The 16,060-nt window shown below is 33.3% G+C and overlaps 3 protein-coding genes and 1 long non-coding RNA gene across 4 annotated transcripts; 3 read left to right on the plus strand and 1 right to left on the minus strand.

Annotated features, from left to right (window-relative positions):
• Positions 1-34: 34 nt before the first annotated feature.
• Positions 35-2,366, minus strand: LOC103846463. The gene is made up of 3 exons (XR_004452381.1): positions 499-2,366; positions 316-373; positions 35-218 (listed from the first exon to the last, which is right to left on the minus strand). It is a non-coding gene; the product is annotated as an uncharacterized LOC103846463 (long non-coding RNA).
• Positions 2,367-4,636: 2,270 nt separating this feature from the next.
• On the plus strand, positions 4,637-7,591 carry LOC103846465 (cinnamoyl-CoA reductase-like SNL6). The gene is made up of 5 exons (XM_009123391.3): positions 4,637-5,083; positions 5,232-5,413; positions 6,513-6,710; positions 6,804-6,957; positions 7,131-7,591. Exons 1-5 carry the CDS (start codon positions 4,828-4,830, stop codon positions 7,445-7,447), a joined length of 1,107 nt encoding a protein of 368 aa, XP_009121639.1. The 5' UTR covers positions 4,637-4,827; the 3' UTR covers positions 7,448-7,591.
• Positions 7,592-7,964: 373 nt separating this feature from the next.
• Positions 7,965-16,039, plus strand: LOC103846466. The gene is made up of 4 exons (XM_033281937.1): positions 7,965-11,569; positions 13,351-14,713; positions 14,969-15,302; positions 15,639-16,039. Exon 2 carries the CDS (start codon positions 13,363-13,365, stop codon positions 13,954-13,956), a length of 594 nt encoding a protein of 197 aa, XP_033137828.1. The 5' UTR covers positions 7,965-11,569; positions 13,351-13,362; the 3' UTR covers positions 13,957-14,713; positions 14,969-15,302; positions 15,639-16,039.
• Positions 14,427-16,032, plus strand: LOC103846469 (universal stress protein A-like protein). The gene is made up of 4 exons (XM_009123399.3): positions 14,427-14,713; positions 14,969-15,090; positions 15,184-15,302; positions 15,639-16,032. Exons 1-4 carry the CDS (start codon positions 14,536-14,538, stop codon positions 15,745-15,747), a joined length of 528 nt encoding a protein of 175 aa, XP_009121647.1. The 5' UTR covers positions 14,427-14,535; the 3' UTR covers positions 15,748-16,032.
• Positions 16,040-16,060: the final 21 nt, after the last annotated feature.

Consider the following 16,060-nt stretch of genomic DNA (forward strand, 5'->3'; position numbering starts at 1 on the left):
CCTGATCATGTGTGAATAAACTGAAATTGTGGAGAGAGGAAAATTGGCAACCTTTTTACTAGAAGCAAGGTCTTTGATATCGTTGAATTACCGAACTTATAGAAACAAATTACCACAACTTACTAGTTACATCAACCAAACACATAAAACATCTTTTCATTATCAAATTACCATAGGCGATTATCGATCACAGCTGCTTCTATTTCCTTCAATGTCTCCTACAATGAAAGGACACACAGAATCTCTAAGTATCATTGGTTTTATGCAAACTTTTCCCATAATCAAATCAATGTTTCCAAGAAAATGTGCAAGTACCGAAGAATGATCATTGAGACCAAGCGAGAGAATCAAAGGCTTCGAGGGAACATGAGAACTGAAGAAATTAAGAGAGATCATATTAATAGTTAGACAACTATGTTGGGTTCCATTTTAATCAGACGTTAGATAAAACGAAACAATGGAGGAGAAGGAGCAAAAATCAAGAATCGATAGAGAGACCTTATGTGATCAATGAGTCTTCGAGCAGTTGCTACCAGCATTGGCTTAAGAATATAGTGGGCATAAGTAAGGCGTAGATTCTATATAAACGTGGATTCTATATAAATGTTGGTTCAACAGACATCCCTTCTTCCTTCCTGTCACCAAAGACACACCCGTTTGAAACATTATATATAACTCAGATGTGCACAACCTATATTAGAATTATGAACAAAATTACAAATTAAAAAAAAAAAATCAAGAACACTCAACTTCATTCCTCATGACAACCTTAGAAGCATGAACAATAATTAAAACTATCACATGTAAAACGTGATCAAGTCAACAACTCTCAAGTTCACTCCTCAAGAAATAGTACAAGGAAGTATAAAATTTATATTTGAGTGAGAGAGAGACCTTGCGTGCAATATAGTCCCCATGGCTCCAATCTGTGTTGCTATGACCTGGAAACAAAGTGTTGTGTGGAGTTTCATAAGAGTGACGTCAAACATCAAGCGAAGTACAGATACAGAGACACTCACAAGGATATGATCATCATAGCTGCAGATCACAATCTCTGTCTTGTTTCCCTTCCAAAACAAAAATTTAAACAAAACACTATCTGATAATCATGAATTAACGCACATGACGAAATCGAAGAAAAAATTCGCATGAAAATTAATTCGATTAGATATTTAAAATTACTATCTTTCTCTGGCAGAAACCCGTTCGTCGCTGCACAAAACGGCATCGTTGTGAGAAGAATCTCATAACTATCAAGCCCAATAAAAGAAGCCCATTAAAATTGATAAAAGCCCATTAACATTCCTGGCGGCGGAAAATGATTGGTGCTGACTTTGATAGTTTTAGTAAACGAATTTGTACTAGGAACCGACTTTGATGAGGCACTACGAGTTCCTCTCCTCACCACGGAAATTAGTATGGCCAATGGACCCAACCGAGAAAAGTAAATAGTACTACATTAGAAAACGAAATCTTACGACTTTGCAATATAATTAGGTGACTACAACCTTAACAGAGACCACACAATGAGTCTTTCTCGTGACAAATTGGACGGAACCAACCCGATTTGGCTCCGACCAAAACAGCGCGCACTAGAGTTTGTTAAAACGTACCAACCAGAAGCTTCCACGTCAGCACAGGCTAGGGATCACAACTAACCATCTAAATTTCGGACAGAAATATGGGAAGTGCGGTTGAGGAGATAAAAATCCCGTGCGTGTCTGCTCGTCAGTCAACACGTGCTGCCAAAAATTTCGCACTTGTCCTCTCAGCCGAATTATTCAAGCCGAGCTGATTAACATCATCTCTTGGTTGCCACATCATTTTTAATAGTTTTTCTTTCCTTATGAAAAATAAAAACATCTTACGGTTTCGTATTTTCATTTACATCTTAGGATATACTACCATTTATTCATAATATTTAGTATCCTTTTGTAAATTACAAGAGCCGTTTAAGTTCGTGGAGGCAGCTTTCTTAATGACATTAACTAAAATACAATACTAACCTACAATGACAAATAACCACATTTCTGTTCTAAATATTTTCTATTTTTATTGTAGTTTGAATATTATATACATATATATTTATACAAATATAATTATTAAATTAACTTAGTGAACAAAAATGCAAAATATGGCTAATTAAGTATTGTGAACCGTTAGATCTTGAATATGAAACGAGATGTCTAAACAATACTCCCTCCGTTTCAAAAAGATACATGTTTTAGAAAAAAATTGTTTTAAAAAAATGTATTTTTATATTTTCTATGCACTTTTTTCAACTAATAATGAAAATTATGAATTTTAAAAACATTAATTACATTTTTTGAAGGCTTTTTAGTTTAGAAATATAGAAAAAACACTCTTTCCGTTTCATAAAGTTATGTATTCTAGAAAAAAATTGTTTCAAAAGATCTATTTTTTTGCATTTTTAATACATGTTTTATTAACTAATTACAAATTTCAAAAAAAAAATAATTATATTTATTAAATTTTTATTGGTTTAAATTCATGAAAAAAAATAATCACAAAAAAATTAAACAAATTTAATATATTTTTATTAAAATGTGTAAAAATCTAAAATATATAACATTTTGAAACGAAGGAGTATAAAACTACAAAAAATTATGCATTAATAATTAAATTTTATTAATAAGTGTGAAAATCGTAAAACATTATTTTGAAATGGATAGAGTATTTAAAACGTATGGGCATCGCAAAATATGTATGTATGGCCGGTCCTGGTTACTCATTAAAACCCTAATCTCATTAAATGAATATGGATTAAATCGACTTAACATAACAGTATATTTTTGGGTAGATAATAAATAATATATAATATATTAGAATCAATAAACTGAGGTGATAAAGTCAAATTAAAAAAATGCGAATTTGTTTGACCATCTCAGCTACCAATCGTAATTTCGCAGTCAGAGCATATAAAAGTTGGCCCAAAAGCAAATTTTGACCTAGTATTCCTCTGGCATCTTCGTTTTTTCCTCACTCGTTATAATTGTTTGACCTATATATGGCTTAGGAAGTTGACGACAACAGTAATCAACCGATAGTACATGCTTATTATATGTTTAGACTGTGATATAAGTGTATGATTCAGTTCCGTACGAGATCATGTATACTATGGATAAACATTAGAACATATATATCCATTGTCAATGGTGGTATTAGGTTTACTTATTATGTCATCCGACAACAACTAATTTCGTTATTATAACGGTGAAACTTATCGTGGAATAGCTTTAATGATTTAATGAGCAGTAGATTTTGCCTTTTTCCTTTTGGCCTTACGAAACCTTCTGAGCAAGAGCAATCGATTGGCCCTTTAAAAAACAAAAGAAATAGTGACTCGCTAAGTGATAAGAGTTGGTGACAAACTGAATACGTTGCACGATTATTTCACTTGCGTCAAAATAGGAAGTCATAGGGTTCTTTGGTTTAAACCACGAGAGGTTTGTGAGATTTGACATTTTCGTCCAAAAAGGTATTTCACTATTTCTTACGCTTTTTGAACAATTAGGTTTTATCAGTAATCCATAGAGTAACAAGAGTTGGTGAAAAACTGAAAATGTATGCATCATGAAATTACTTGCGCTTAAAACAAGAGTCGCAAACAAAATCCGTGAACGTCCCATAATAATCCGTAGATAAATAATACTAACAAACGTGTATTTAGTATTTACCGTCACCGAATACCAAAAAAAATTGTAACAAAAATAATGGGTCAAAATTTTATTTGTTTTTAAATAAAAGAGAGGAGTGTTCTTTTAGGCTTTGGCATCATAGTAAACACACTAGCAATTTACCCAAATGATACTATTTTTTATGTAGCTTAGAATAGAACGTTTGGTTAATTTGTCTTAGTCCAATTATCTGCCATATTTTCCAACTGGTTTGACCGTAATCATGAATCTAATGATCGGTTTGGACAGAAACCAAGTGGATGCAAAATAACCAGTCATGAAATACGGCATGGTCAATTTTAATCTAAAGCCACTACTACTGATAATAATTTATTTTACTTTTAAGTTTTAACGTGTTTTTACTTTTAATATATTTAATTATTGTAACGTATACTAAAATTTATAATACTAATGCTAATAAAAGTCCTAAAACAAAAGTATCTTTTTCAAACTTCTATATTACAACTATAGTATCTTGTTTACCACATGCTCCAATATAATTACATAACTATTGGACAACTAGAAAACATAATTTGGCAGCTTGAAAACTGGTAGTTAGTCTCTGCACAAACTTTATTTACAAAAAAAGTGAGGGAAAAAATACACTTCAGTACTAAAAGATATCAATTTTGTTTGTTTGTTTTTGTAATTAATAAGTAATTAAAATGTTTTTGAACATTAAATCTATCAAAACTATATTAGATGCTCCATTATTTTTCTTAATATAAATGCACATAATATCATTTATATCGTATAGTAAAACATATGACACCCAAAATCTAATACTATATCTATAGCAGATGTGGGTTTTTATTTTCCAACGTATTTATTAATGGCGAAGATACATAGTTAATGTTAATGGGATTGTATACAATATAAATAGGAAAGCCGTTGTAAAGCTGAAGCCGAGCCGATAAGCTGCTCTTTAATACACTTGTCTTTCTTTCTTGGAAGCATATATCGTGTGTTGTGTAACTTGGCCTCTGGCTCTTGCTATATATATAGTCTTTCTCATTTCTCAATCCTCTGTGTACCTCTCTCTACCCTCTCTGAACTAATAAGAAGCAAAGTCAGCGAACAAAGAAGTTAAAAAGAATCTTAGCTTGTCTGCTTTTTTGAACTCACGACTATGAGGATTGTACGTGATTCGGAGAACTTCTCTGCGGAGCTGAAGGAGTTCCTCTGCGCCGCTGTGCAGAGGAGGAGAGACGACGACGGGTTCCGCGGGTCAGGAGGTGGTAAATCGAGAAATGCGATGGATCTTGATCCCGACGGTGGAAACAGGTTGGTTTGTGTTACCGGCGGCGTTTCGTACCTTGGTCGCGCCATTGTTAAGCGGCTTCTTGTTCATGGCTACACCGTGAGAATCGTCATCGACTGCGAAGGTAATTGATTATGTTTGCTACTTTACTAATTATAGATTAATCAATTAATGATAGTTATAAAATGACTTAAAATTAAATGAAAGTAGATTTTCTAAAAGTTGGTTTTCAAGTTCTTGATTTTCTTCCACAATTATGATGAAAAATGCAGAGGACAAAGAGAAAGTTAGCGAGATGGAAGCTGACGCTGAAACGGCATCGTTTAGTAATAGGATAACGTCGGTAGTCTCGCGATTAACAGAGATAGAGAGTTTGGTTAAAGCGTTCGACGGTTGTGCTGGCGTTTTTCACACCGCAGCATTTGTCGATCCAGCAGGAATCTCTGGTTATTCGGTACGTTTTAATATCATACACTTAATGCATAGAGCATATTTATGTATATCGTCAGCTTTTTGTTTACACGTATGTGTGTACACATTCATCACATGGAATGCACATGACATATATTACGTTCCAATTTAAAACTCTTCGTAGCCATGAAAAGTTGCATATAAACATGGAATGATTACATGTGTGTTTTGTTCGCGACTCAAATAACGTTTTTTTTTTTGCTCTGTCTAAACACAATCTAATGTGGTGTACGTGTCATGTGTGAATATGAGAATGTGTCAAAAGGCTTGTTTCTAGAACACTTTTTGAGTGGCTCTGCTTTCTTGTTAATGAAGTGGTTATGAGTTGAGGTTGGTGCTTAGAAAGTGTACCTTAGTTTTTCTGAATGTTTGTTGAGTAGCCTACTTATTTTCAACCATAAAATTCAATGGCCTTTGAAAATATCACAATTCATCATCAACCAATTAACGTTGAAAGAGTTGATAGCTCTTTGCTACCAACATAAATAAGATCTTTAGTTGATAGCTTCCTGCATTGTGAAATCTAAGCGCTTCTCTTTTGAATAGATGCCACTTTATTTGAGATTTTTTTTGTTAGTGATTTCACTTTTTCGATGTTGACATTATGAAATATCCAACCTCAACCACCTGATTTAGGAAGAGAGTTATATAGTGCTTAATTTTGCAATATGAATTTTATAAACTTCTAGATTGATTGTAGGTTCCACTTGTTCTGAGAGTTTAACTGTGACATCGCTCTTAGATGTACATATTCTCGACCTACTGATAAGGACATATATCTAATAATAAGGTTTATGTGTAAGTTCGACTATGATGTGTTTCTGACCCATACCTTATATCTATGGCCGCTATTCACCGAAACGTGTACGAGCCAAGATCATTGATTCAGTAAATATAAATACACATTGTCATCATATCAGTCAGATCAATAACTCTTACAAAAACAAAACTGGACCTACCAATTTTTGTAAATTTACAAATTGAGTTTCACTCTTTTTTTTTTCAAATTTATCCAACTCTGTCTTAATTACTCGTTCTAACAAAATGTATCTAACTCATTTTCATTTGTTCATGTTTTGTAGAAATCAATGGCTGAGCTAGAAGCAAAAGTGAGTGAGAATGTAACAGAAGCATGTACAAGAACAGGGTCAGTGAGAAAATGTGTCTTCACATCATCTCTCTTAGCATGCGCTTTGCAAGAAAATTTCTATAACGACCTTGATCACTCTGTTATCAATGAAGAAAGCTGGAGCGATGAACAATTCTGCATCAACAATAAGGTAAATGAATGATGTCATCTGTTTTATTATCTATATATATGTTAATGCTTTTGATCCACCAATTAACAAGTCCCTCTTAAAATAATTCCACAGCTTTGGTATGCACTTGGAAAACTGAAAGCTGAGAAAGCTGCGTGGAGGATCGCAGATTCAAAAGGATTAAAGCTTGCCACTATATGTCCTGCTCTTATAACTGGTCCTGACTTCTTCCATCGTAACTCCACTTCAACTTTGGCTTATCTCAAAGGTAAACCATATAATGAATGTGAATCCAAAACTGAATAACCGTCCAATAATTATAAATATATTCAAACAACTAGTAATGGCATGTGTACGTAGTTCACGGGTGGTCCATATCAATGAGGAGACAAAGACAGCTAATAAGATTTTGATTTTTTTTTTAAATATTTATAAATGCAGGAGCAAAAGAGATGTATAGCAACGGGTTACTAGCGACTATGGATGTGAACAGGTTGGCTAAAGCTCACGTACGTGTATGGGAAGGTTTGGGTGATAAAACCGCCTTTGGTAGATACATTTGTTTCGACACCATTCTCTCAAAAGATGGCGCTCAAAAGCTTGCTAAAGATATTGGTGTACAAGTCGAAAAGATTTGCGGCAGTAACAGCGATTCAAACGCAAATGCAGAGACTTCTACTCGTAATTTAAAAATATCAGATAAAAAGCTTTTTGATCTCATGTCAAGAACTCTAAGAAGTTGCTATCATGAAAGTTAGCTAACAATTAAAATGAGTAGTTTTAAGATGGTTATGTTTGCTCTTGTTATTTTCTTCTTTTTATATCATGCTTCATTACTTAATTTAGTTTCTCTCTATAATCATTAGAATTATTATTTAATGTACGAATGCGTTTTCTTTTATGTGGAGGGAGGTTGTTGTAAAGGGCGGTAGAGTACTAGAGTTGGTATTCATCGAAACTTTATAAAATTGTTAGATTTTTCTATTAAAAATTCAGGTAGCTACAAGAAGTCAAAAACGAGCAGATAAAGCCATTTTGCATGCATTTGCTTCTATTTATTTATTTATTAAAGAAGTATATTTGCTTTATTTATTTTTTGAAAATTAAGTATATTGCTTTTCATTCTGTGATTATGTGAATCATTGAAAACTAAGAATCTCTATATGTTTAGTTTTCTGATAACTCGACTTTTTTATGTTGTAAGAACTAATAATAGGTTTGCCAAAAAAAAACTAAAAGAGCTCCTTCGCCCACAACAAGCAAATGAAGCAATTGAGCTGTTCAAACCAGGGACCTATGGTAACATGTGTCATCATATAATCAGTGATAACTAGAACCATATAATTAGCTGAAGAAGACTGATGTGTGCGTAGCCAGACAGCAAAGCGACTTGCCTCTCTCTTTTTTTTTTCTCGTCAACAAAAAGCATCTCAGTTGCGGAGTTGACAGTCTCAGAATCGAATGCACGTGCAAAGTGCCAAAGTCTTTTCGTAGGAGTAGAAAAAGTCACTCCAAAGGCAGCAACACCAGAGGGGAAAAGCGTGAACGACGCTGCTATTTTTACGTTTGAAAGGCACGGAAAATCATAAATACTAGTACTTCTATATGATAGTAATAAAAAAATTAATTAAAATGCTTCAAAATCAAACAAAAAAATAGTACAGTACTTAACATAAAAAACTCTGAAGTTGCGTAAATATTACTCGCATCAATTCTGTAATAACTTCATTCATAAATGCATCACTGAAACGTAGAAACTTAAATATTACTCGTACTGTCACTTTTTTTCATGGCACTCTTATATACCCATCATTGAACGCAACCTAATTATGTGCATACTTTAAGATACTTTTGGTCATCGATTTAGTAATGAAATGTTCAGATTTCTTTAACAGTCACTCACGGTAAAAATAAATAAATTTTTCTCAAATGGGTATTTGTTGTCCTCTTTTGTTAGTGTTAATTAAAAACTTAAAATGCATGGAAAGCAACACAAATTGGGCCGAGTTCCCATGAGATGATTCTCTCTGTCTTCGGGACTCATCGAACACGAAGCTCCGATATTTCCTATAAATTCGTTCAGAAGCTTGTTCTTACACAATTCAAACCGGCTTATAATATGTGAAAAATATCGATTTGCTTTAATTAATTAAAATAAAAGAAAAATGTTAGGAGTTGAAACTGATTTGACAAATAATGACCATATGTAAATCGTTAGCGAGCAAGTCACACAGTGCGATTTATCAGCTCTTTTATTTTCCTCGTGGTTACTCAATCCTCAAGGAATCTCAATCTCTACGTTATCATCAATCAGAAGGTTCAGCCGTTCTGACCAATAAAAACTTCAAACTATGCGCAAAATTATTGGATTATACGTACTAACTACTACGTATTAACTATTATTCATATATTATATACATTGTACACGTATAGTCGAATTATTTACAATAATATATATGTAAGTATATTGATATCTTAATGCGCAAACACAAATATTCTTATCAGTGTGATATATATATATATATATATATATATATATATATATCGATTTAAAATTATAATTAGACACGATCACGTCACCGTATCATTGAAAAAAGCTCTTCATTAGTCACGGTCAGACATTATCATATGACATGATCACTGAAAAATGAGAACATTATTTTAGTATTTCAGGATAAACATTCATTAGTAGTAAATGAGATACAAGAGGAGATTATATACAAAACAAGTGAAGTAAACACATAGTATATGCGAAAAAGATCAATCAATAATTAATACCTTTTCTAATGGAATTATATACTACTGTTTTTTTTGTAAATTAATTATATACTGTTTTGTTTCAAAAATGTAACTATTTAAGTATGTATGTAACCTGTTGTCGTTGACTCGTTGGAATTTACTTACTAACTTGCACTTATATTTATACGGGCTTTACATCTATTTGATTATCAATATTGAGAATCACTAAATCTTTGAACATATCGCACATTTCTCGGCTTCGAATTGATCTATTTCTCGTCTATAAATAATCAAAGCTAATAAAGAATAATTTTTTTTTTTGATGAAATGTTAAATTTATTGATCAACTTTTAAAAAGATATTATGTACATCTATAAGTCTTTTACTAACCGAAACCTTATTAAAGAATCAACAAAATTGAAAAACGTATGAAAAAAGTATAGAGCACTCCTTTGCAAGAGCTCCAAGTCCGTAATAAAGAATAATTTGCTAGTTAAGTTTTGGTTAGCTTAAGCCCAAAGATCTAAACAGTCATATTACTTATAGGTTGATGCAACCTAATTATCTAATCTATATTTTTTGATACGGATTAAAAACATGGATAATAGTATAAATGAAAATTGTTTGTAAACATAGATAGCACTATAAAAAAAAAAAGTATAATGTCATTTTAATAATTTCATTAATATAATTACTCAACTTAACAATTTTATTAATTATATTATCTTAATAATACATCACATCATTAATCATATTACCACAATAGTAATAGTACAAATGTTTATTTATTTGTTCATCAACATTAACTTTGTGCCAATTATAAAATCAAAAATGTAAAATACTAGGTTTTGCATATGGTTAAACATTCGTTTTAGTTTGTTTTATTAAAACTTTTTTTTTATTTTAGTTTCACTCGGTGGGAAATTACGTAGCCAAAAACATAATTTAAAGATATGTTTTTGTGAATAAAATAATAACTTAAATCAAAATAATAAAAATGCATTACATTTATTATCATTTAATTTTCACTCCATATAATTATTTTACTAAATAAAAAAAATATTTCTATTTCACTTAATTTAGCCAAACCATAGAAAAAATCTTTTTATTAGTTTATAAAATCAGTTAAGTATGAACATTGGCTATTCATTTAAGTACGAGTTGTTTTTTTCAGGTATCATTTTTTTTGTTTTGAAATTAGGCTCAAATTGAATTATGTGTGGGTTTTGAATTGTGTCATTATAGGTATGAATGAGTTTAAAAACCTAAAAATATATAAATAATAAATGTATCTGAAACGGGTTCGAATATTTGTACAAAAAATAATCATATTATCCGAAGAAAGATTAGTGAAAGAGTCGGGGTACAACCTTTCTTCTTTACTCTGGCATGCTTGCTTTCTTTACCCCGGGCCGTTTGTCTTCTATTCTATGGAACACATTTTAATCCAAGTATTTTGAATACAATTATTTATATTACTACTCATCTGAAATATATAACACTAATTATGAAAAACAAATATTAATGTATAAAAATCAATATCTATACAGATTCGCGGATCAATCTCTAAATCGGTTTAACTTAACAACCCGTATCATACGTATCCTACAAAAAAAAAGAACTAATCGTAAATATACGAAAATCTTTTACTCCGCTATATATATATGAACTTATACTAAAATAAAATACATTTTGCATATGTATCTACTAGCTTATTTGTGTACATATATAGCTTGATATTTAGCATGTGGTCGTATATCGTGAAGAAAAATCGTGTTTAACTCTTTCTGTACACGTGGATATAGTATAAAAAGAGATTACATGTAGAAATAGAGAGACTGTGTATAACTAAAAAACATTCATATATAAATAGAGCTTTGCTAGATCAAGGATCTTTATTCATCCTCTCCGTATTATTCTTCTCCTTCTCCTTGTTCTGTTTTTTTATTGAGGGTTTTAGTCTCATTCACTTTCCTCTACTATTTCTTCCATCATACAAAACCACAGTTTCTATCTTAAGATTAGTACAATATACAAACACACATCAACTGAAACTATATTTCTTTTGATCCTTTATGTATATGTGTACATAATTATATTTACTATACCCCGAAAGAAAGCAAGCTAAGGAATCCTCAAAGGTAACCCATTCACCACTAACCATCTCTACATTTTTCTCATGATCTCATGTAGGGTTATTTATGCATGCTGCATCCTTCTTTTTTTTTTTTTGAGAAGATCCAATTTCTCCCCTCCCCAGTTAGTTAACGTTGATCATGCTCTTAACTAGTTGCACATAGTGTTCATCACTGACAATTCATATTTTCGAAGAGCTTTGTTTATTTTAAACCCTGATTAGTTGATTAATTTAAAACACTACAAGAAAAAGTCTCAATGCCGACAGCAAAATTAATTGGAAATTCGTGTAGCTGTTTTTCTTTTTAGATTGCATGTGTGAATGGAGTATTTCGATTCTGAGTTGTGTTCTTTCAATGAAATGTCCATCTATAACGAGATTTAGCTTCTAACAATGATAAGCATTTATACGGTATAAATATATTTGTATGGCCATGTGAGTATATACATCAGTATAGCGTATGAACATGCAAATTACATTTTTAAAAATTTACCCACCAGTTTGCACATTCACCTTATATAAGTGAAAAGGACAACTGTACTAGGTCCCACTCCGATAAACATGGGAGTTTGTTTTTGTTTTTTTCTCTAAACAGAAATTAAAATTGTTTACCGTTTCACATTAGCTAAAATTAACCAGAAAATGCAATCCTGCAACATTTTGAAAGAGTCAAAGCTTTGTGATCAATACCCCATAAATAAATAGCTTATGAATATCTTAGTAAGCAGTATATATCTAAATACATATTCTATTGTTTTCTGTAATTATTTGAGGGAGATTCCTAATAGACTTTCTAGGACTATTACTTTATAGGGCTATTGTCGTATTGATACTTGCACAATACTCTAGTTATATTCTATTGCTGTCTAAATTGTATTTTATTACAGGCCACGTAATTGGGCCATAATAAGACCCGGCAGTCCACGTGAAAGAGAATCCTTCCCACTAACCATCCACGTTATCACACTAATCTTTTAATAGTTCCTCATTAATCAATATAATATGTCACTATAGTTTTTTGCTGGTTCAACAATCTCCATCTTTTCGTTTATGGCATAAACTAGTTTCAGATAACAAATTCTTTTATTTCCTACTTGTAAATTACTAATTATAGAGTAGAACGTAAACAATGCTACGTACAATCAATACAACTTATTGATCCAAGTCTAGATATAAAAAAACTAACAGATAAATGGCCTAATATAATGCATAATGAGATTACCTACCAAAGCTACCACAAAACTCAAAGCAAACAAAAGGTACTTTAAATTCATTACATATCCCTAGAAGAGCTCCTTACTAAACATATTCAAAAACCTTTTTTTTTTTATCTTCACACGCTCATTCAGATCTCTAAACCAGTCATTAGACCAAACCGTTTACATTTTTTTTCTTAGACATAAGATGTTTGATTCAAATTTGACAAAAGGATAATTAAAACATTTTATTGCCGTGGTGTTACGTACACGCGCTTAAAGAGAGTAGTGAGTTTAAACCTGAACTGCGTAGAGTCATTAAGTGAAAGTGCATGGAAAATCTCGAGTTGTTGTTTCCTACACCTCTCTCTCTGTGTTTTCGTCATTCTTTACTATTTCCTATACGTATCAACTTGTAAGCAGAACTCTTTTTCAAAACTTTGATCCATAAACCCATACATACATATATATCTACGTATTGATGTATCGCATATATAACAACAACACATAGAGAGTGTGACAAAGTTTATTGTTTTTTTTTTTTTTTTGGGCAACACAAAGTTTATTGTTTGCTTTCTTTTTCTAGCAGGACTTTGTTTTGATGGAGGAAAACCCGCATCGAGTTTCACGTAAACACAATGGCGGGACCCACTGTCAAAACGACGCCGTCTACGAAGAGAGCCGTCGACACCGTCATCACATTCACGGCGATAAAGTCAAATGCTCTGGCAAGAGATGCCGGTCGTGGGCGGCGGCTGCTATTGCTGATTGTGTAGCGCTTTGTTGCTGTCCATGTGCGATCATAAACTTTCTCACTCTCACTTTCGTTAAAGTCCCGTGGATGATCGGACGGCGATGTCTCGGTCGGAGCCGGAATAAGAAGAAGAAGAGGAAGCTACACATGAGACAAGACCGCGGGAAATTCATCTGTGAAGATGTGTTTGAGATGGCCGGAGGAGATGAGAAATGCGGTGGTGGCGTAGGATGTTGTGGCGGCGGAGATTATGATGATCACCGGTTTGTAGTGGAGAGAGATGGGAGTTTAACGAAGGAGGAGGACAAAACGACGACGTCGAGTAGAGGAGATGATGAGTCGAGAATAAGTGCAAGAGTTGAAGCCGAGAGAGTGTGGTTAGAGTTGTATCAGATTGGTCATCTTGGATTTGGTCGAGTCTCCTTCACTGGGATCCAATGATTTTAATCAAAAAGTCAAAACGTTCTAGGAATCTTTTAGTTAGTATTTAGAAAATTTCGGAGGATATATAATGTCAAATTTTTTCCTAGTCTGTGTGTTCATATAGTTATTAGTAATTAGCGAGCAAAATTGTGTCAACTTTGATAGTGTGCATTTACATGTAGTTGACAATGAAAAGATTTGCAGAAATGGTTTATTCGATAAAACATGCTTAAAGCTGGATCCATGGTAAATTTAAGGATTCATTTGGTTCAAACTCGATCCATTAAAAATGATTAAATTTATAGGATCCTAGGAAAGTTTAGTTTAATAATACGGATTTTAATGGGCCTATTCCTTAATAACATCTATTGTTGGGCCAAATATGAGGCCCATTATAAAAGGTCTAACGATGATTTATTTGAGGTGGCAGCTCGTGACCGACCGAGCGTATTTTAGCATTCCTCCTTAATTCTTGTACCATCCTGATATAAAATGCGCCGTCCGTGCAGAATATATCTTTCTATTTTCAAAGGACTTTGCGAATCCACCCTGCTTGATTGCCTCTAGAGAACGACGACGGAGACGACGATTTCAGAAATGGAGAGCGAGCCAACTCGAGTGATGGTGGCGGTGAACGAGTCGACGATCAAAGGCTACCCGCACGCGTCGATAAGCAGCAAAAAGGCGTTCGAGTGGACACTGAAGAAGATCGTTAGGTCCAACACCTCTGGCTTCAAGCTCCTCTTGCTTCACGCTCAAGTCCAGGACGAAGACGGTTGATCTCTCTTCTTTACTACCGTCTATTACGCTTTCTCGATACTTGAATTTGACTCTCTTCGTAATTTCGATGATAATGGTGTACGATTGATTTGTTTAAGGTTTCAGTAGCTCATAGGCTTCTTTATGCTGTTAATAGCTGCGGATTGCTGAGTTTACAATCGAAATTTCAGAAAGATTGAGTTTGACTAGCTTTGGGTTTAGATATATAGAAAGCTGATGTTAATTTTATTGGTCATGGATTGGGAACCAGGTTTTGATGACGTGGACAGCATATATGCTTCCCCTGATGACTTCCGAAACATGAGGGAGCGTAACAAGGCTAATGGACTTCACCTTCTTGAGTTCTTCGTTAATAAATGTCATGAGATTGGGGTAAAACTCATTGATAGATCTATACATCCCTAACTTGTATTATGATCTCATATCAGTAGAACTTTTGATACATGTACGTTGTTGAACGTGTAGGTTAGGTGTGAGGCCTGGATCAGGAAAGGTGATCCCACGGAAGTGATATGCCATGAAGTTAGGCGTGTGAGGCCAGATTTTCTGGTTGTGGGAAGTCGTGGTCTCGGTCCATTTCAAAAGTACGTACACTCCTCAAGTTCTATGCTTTATACCTGTGTAAACTAGTCTTTTTGGTGGTTTTGGCATCTATTCACCACCAAAACCAATGGTAGTTTCTGTTGATGTTTTCATTACGTAGTTTTAAATGCCTTATGGGTTTAAGAGGTGGGATCACATGCATAAAAAACACTGCCGATGCGATATTAGACATTTTAAGGCGATAATCATATGCTTTAACTAACTTATGCTTGACAGAAGTTGAGGAGTAGGGCCCTGTACTTGCATTAAGTATGTTAATAGAGTTTGAAACCTCAGGCTATTGTGTAATCAGCTCACACTTGTTGCTATATGGACAGGGTATTTGTTGGAACGGTTAGTGAGTTTTGTGTGAAGCATGCAGAGTGCCCAGTCATCATAATCAAACGCAGTGCTGAAGAGAGTCCACAAGATCCAGCTGATGACTAAATTCCAAAAGCAAGACAATCCATGCGGTGTTCTTTTGTCTCTGAGAGACAACAAACTAACCGTATGTTGCAGTACATGAGAAGGGAAAAAGGATAAACAGAACTCTTTTGAATTATCTAGTATGTGGTGCGTCTCTAGTTGTTGTAGAAACTCGATTCACATGATATATATTTGTGTGGTCAATGCCTTCGTCTTTCATTCTCTAAAACATCCAAACAGAAGTTCTATTATTCGGTGTGTAATCTTTCGACTCTTCTGTCTTAAATATATGGTTTATATAAAAAACGTAACATCTCTATTGCTTACCCAGCTT

The sequence above is a fragment of the Brassica rapa genome, chromosome A10 (assembly GCF_000309985.2).
Source record: "Brassica rapa cultivar Chiifu-401-42 chromosome A10, CAAS_Brap_v3.01, whole genome shotgun sequence".
NCBI lineage: Eukaryota > Viridiplantae > Streptophyta > Magnoliopsida > Brassicales > Brassicaceae > Brassica > Brassica rapa.